We start from the raw sequence: 4,625 nt of genomic DNA on the forward strand, positions 1-4,625 counted from the left end.
CCTGTGGTCCCAGCTACTTGGGAGACTGAGGCAGGAGACTCGCTTGAGCCCAGGAGTTGGAGGTTGCTGCTGAGATGCCACAGCACTCTACCCAGGGGGACAGCTTGAGGCTCCTATCTCAAAAAAAAAGAAAAAAAGTTTGAGGACCCCTGGTCTAGAGGATGAAGCCACAACAACCGCTGGACAGCACAGGATGGCTCCCCACAAAGGCTCTGCCTGTTCATTCACCACCTCAGGAAGGTCTCAGAGTCCAACCATTCCTGGCCCACTGCCCTCCACACAGCCTGTGGGCTTTGCAAGCTGCTGTTCTGTGCCCCTCATCAGGCCAAGCCCCTGGGATCTGCAGAGCTTACATTTCATGCAGAGACTTTCACTTGGCTACACATGAAAGGGAGGCTTGAAAGGAGAGCGGGCTGGAGAGACTGACTCTCCGGCCTGACCGTGGTCTCTGTCGGTCATTCACACCACCAGCTTCATCAACGGCTTGGCAGTTTGGGCAGGTCAAGTGTTATAACAACTTTGCATCTAAAACACATTTCAACCAACAGTGACTACTGTGCTCACTTAAAAATAAGCATGACAGCAAACCTACATTCCAAGTAGTTTTTGTTTATATGCAACACTGTGATCTGCATATACATATTTTTTAAGTACTTTATGCCTCCATTCTGTACCATCAAGTGCATTCCAATAAATCTGGCAAAATGCTACTTGAAGATCTAGATGAAATTCTAACAGGTAAATAAAACACTCACTGCCAATTTATTTTATGCACTCTAAATGCCAATGCCCAGGTACACGCACAGGGCAGCCTATCTGTACTCAGGTCCCTTCATGCATTTCTCATTGCTCCATAAAGTCAAAAAGATTCAGTGACCTACTATAAAGAACATTGAGAAGATACTCTTCCAGTGGGAACAGCTAATAAAATGTTCATAATTTAATAATCTAGTTCTATTTAAATTGGCACAGACGGCTTGGCGCCTGTGGCTCAAGCGGGTAAGGTGCCAGCAACGTACACCTGAGCTAGTGGGTTCGAATCCAGCACAGGCCCGCCAAACAACAATGATGGCTGCAACCAAAAAAACAGCCTGGTGTTATGGCAGGTGCCTGTGGTCCCAGCTACTTGGGAGGCTGAGGCAGAAGACTTGCTTGAGTCCAGGAGTTGGAGGTTGCTGTGAGCTGTGATGCCATGGCACTCGACCCAGGGCGACAGCTTGAGGCTCTGTCTCAAAAATAAATAAATAAATTGACACAGACTTTGGCTGATTCCAACTTGAGTTTGAGAAGCTTCCCAGAAAGGACTGAAGTACAGACAACTCACAGTGACAAGAGGTGCCACATGAGAAGCAAGTAGCAATACAGGTCAAGGACAGAAATTTTTTTTAAAGTCCTTTGTACAACAAAATACATGTTGCATTTCCCTACACAGTGAAATGCCTTTCATGATACAACAGTTTTCATGAAAATACTGAGTCTTTAACAGTTAAGTCTCCAGGATTGTTCTCGAGCTGTCTGGTCAGATTATCACCCAAACATGACTCGGCTGTCACTAGCTGTTTCTGTTCCAATGTAATGGACGTCCAGAATTAATATAATAAACTGTTCTTATAAAGCAATTTCAGAAGGTGTTGAGAACACTGCAATCCCACAACAGTGTGTTACTTGTGTTTCCCTTTAACAGGTGTTTGAGGGAGCACTAAGCTGGGGAATTATGACCTGATGATCATTTCCTTAAACTTCTACCTCACCCCAAATTGGCCACATAAAATTTTCTAATCATAGTAACTTCAATCAAACCTACCAGGCACTTGGAGGAGGAAGGCAGATGCAAATAAACACAAATTAAGAAAAAACATGCTTCTTCATTCATATTTGGTTTTTTTGCCCTTATTCTACTATCAGGGCCCCTTTTCTTGCATACTTTTCTAATTCCTCATGACACAGACTCTGCCCAGCTATACGCCTTCCTCCTCAGCCAGGCCTGAGCCACTCCCAGCAGTGCACTCCCATGGCTTTGTCCACTTCCCCCAGCTCCATCTACTCCCTTATGCACACCCAGCTCCTGCTCTCACTCCTTTCTCTTCCCTCCCAGCTCCCAAGATCCAATCCACCAAATGCACATTCTTCTACTCCTGACCAAAGGGCCACCAGCCAGCGACAGTATCCAGCCTTGCTGTTTTGCTGCTACTAATGGTTTAGGGAAGGTGTAGAGGAGAGAAGGCAAAACAGCAGCCTCCATCCCAAATCTCCAGGGCTGCTACCATCTATACAGCAACGATATGGTCAAAAGAGAATGTCCAAACACCAAGGGAGAAATGCAGAACAGAGTTTCCCAAATGTCCGAAGGGAAGACTGCTCCTGGGTTTCTGGCTAATTTTCTTTCTAGGATCTATAATAGACAAAAAAAAGTGAAATGTGCCTGGGGGCTGATTTCACGCTCCCACCAGTCCAGCACCGCCTGAAGGGGACCCAGGAACATAGTTTGAAAGGCTGTTGAGACAAAAGTAAACTGTGGGCAATTGTGTAAGAAATATCTACATTTAGAAGACAAAAAAAAAAAACCAGGACCTTGGAAGATGGGAAGAGAACCTGAGAAATACAAGCAGAGCAGCAAGAACAACTCCTGAAACATGGTTGTGTCCATATCACCTCTGGCTTTACAATCTGGAGACCGTTTCCAATTACTTCTTAAATCAAATTAATGTTGTAAATCATTGAGTTTTATGGCCCTCCATTCCAGCTGACCATTCCACCTCATATTTTCCATCCTCAGCCAGCAAAGAATCTGCTGTCATCGCCACTGGCCTCCTCCTCTCCAAACTCATCAAGAGCAGCCCTCCGCTCCCAGCACTTGTATAAAAGTCATTACATGAGGGCTACCTGTGAAAAACAGAGACATCCGTGTTGGGATACTTTCCAGACAGCCCCCATTCACCTGCAATTGATAATTATGCTGCATTTCTTTCACTTTCATTTTTATGTCTACCTCGAATGGCTGCTTCTGTTGTTTAGAATCAAGTATAAGTAAGGCCAGGATCAAAGGTCTGGTTCCTGCATGGGTTAGAAAAACAGTCACTGCTTTCCAGATGTGAATGCCACCTGTATCTCAGGACCTAGCTCAGGCACTGCCTCCTTAGGAAGTCTCTCCTGACCACTCGTCATAGGCTAGGGCTAAGGGCAGGCACTCCTATCTGGCACTGACCAGCACTTTGCAGGGCACTCCTGGGCCTCCTGGGCATACCTGGGGAGTGGGGTCCTGGGCACTCCTAGGCACTCCCAGGGGACTCCTGGGATGCTCTTGGGCACTACTGAGGGCTCAATGTAACTGACCCATTAAATGAGAGAACCTTCCCAGCCAGAGTTGAGGTACGTGTGACTATGGCCAAAGAGAAACCACTGACTTTGCCTGGTGGCTAGAAGGAGACCACAAGCCAAGGAATATGATGCTGGGAAGGGCCTAGAAGCAGGTGTTTCCCTCAAGCCACCAGAGAGCAACATGGTCCTGCTGATACCTTGATTATTGCCCAGTAAGACCTGTGTCAGTTGTCTGACCTACAAAACCTTAAGTTACTTAATCTGTGTTGCTTTAAGCCACTAAATTTGTTGTAATCTGTTACAACAAATATGTCACATGAGCCAGTATCCAGAACTCTTATCCCTGGGCCAGCCACAATTCCTCTCTTCCTTAGGTTATAGGAGGATAAATAACTTCAGTGGAAGGAAAAGGAGACTCCTTCCTGCAGCCCTATACAAAACAACAGTGCACACACTTTGAGTTACTTTACCTCATTCTTAAGAATTATGTTTGCTTCCAAGTGAAACAAAATTTACTTTGAACAAATTTATCAGTGTTCTGCTTGAAACAGCTGGCTGGACCTAACAGAAGCATCTTGTCAGAATTACACATTTTTTCCTAAGACATATTCCACCCACTAAGTCATACCAGAAGCTTGTTAATCATGCAGATGATGGTGTGAACACAAATCCCTCAGACTTCCACTCTGCAATAAGCTTCTTAGAGGAAAGTGTGAATATACCAAAAACCCTAAATGTCGTGCTAAAGAAACCTGCATAAACCCTGGGCACGTCCGCTGCTTGGCAGGACAGGAACCAAAGGAAAAGCTGTAGTCCTGGTGCTGACCAGCCAGAGCCAGGCCAGCTACAGGGTGGCAAGGTAGAGGAAGCAAAGGCAGCAAAATGCAACCCAGGCTTCAAGTGGCTCCTACCTCCCAATTTCTAAGGCAAACGTGTCTCACTCTGGAAAGAGATCACCCATGAAGAATAAACTAGTACAGAAAAGAAAAGGAAGAGTTAAACTTAAAACTTGTGTAGGAAAATTCACCCAAAAAGAAGGTATGGGCTTGCGCCCCAAATCATGCTGGTGTGAACTTACCTCCACTGCACTGAATGCTGACACTATACAAGCAGTGATCACAATGATGACACTGCAGCTCAACACATGGCCACAACTAGGGCAATGGTCCCTACTCAAGTCATTGCTAACATGAGCCACTCCATAACTCTTCATCATTAGCAGTAGCTGGTCCTTAAACCCTAGCCATCAGGAACCCAAGACCATCCCTAACCCTAACCAGTCCTCAATCCTAACCATCACTAATCAG

The 4,625-nt window shown here is 45.7% G+C and overlaps 1 protein-coding gene across 1 annotated transcript in view; it reads right to left on the minus strand.

Annotated features, from left to right (window-relative positions):
- Positions 1-2,934, minus strand: part of LOC100950505 (E3 ubiquitin-protein ligase SH3RF1) — a 55,211-nt gene extending 52,277 nt beyond the window's left edge. The window contains exon 1 of the mRNA XM_023509055.1: positions 2,884-2,934. Coding sequence (XP_023364823.1) covers positions 2,884-2,934 — 51 coding nt within the window. The remainder of the gene's footprint in view (positions 1-2,883) is intronic.
- Between the last annotated feature and the right edge of the window lie 1,691 nt (positions 2,935-4,625).

Source organism: Otolemur garnettii, unplaced genomic scaffold, assembly GCF_000181295.1.
Source record: "Otolemur garnettii isolate 467f Iridium unplaced genomic scaffold, OtoGar3 scaffold00324, whole genome shotgun sequence".
Classification (NCBI taxonomy): domain Eukaryota; kingdom Metazoa; phylum Chordata; class Mammalia; order Primates; family Galagidae; genus Otolemur; species Otolemur garnettii.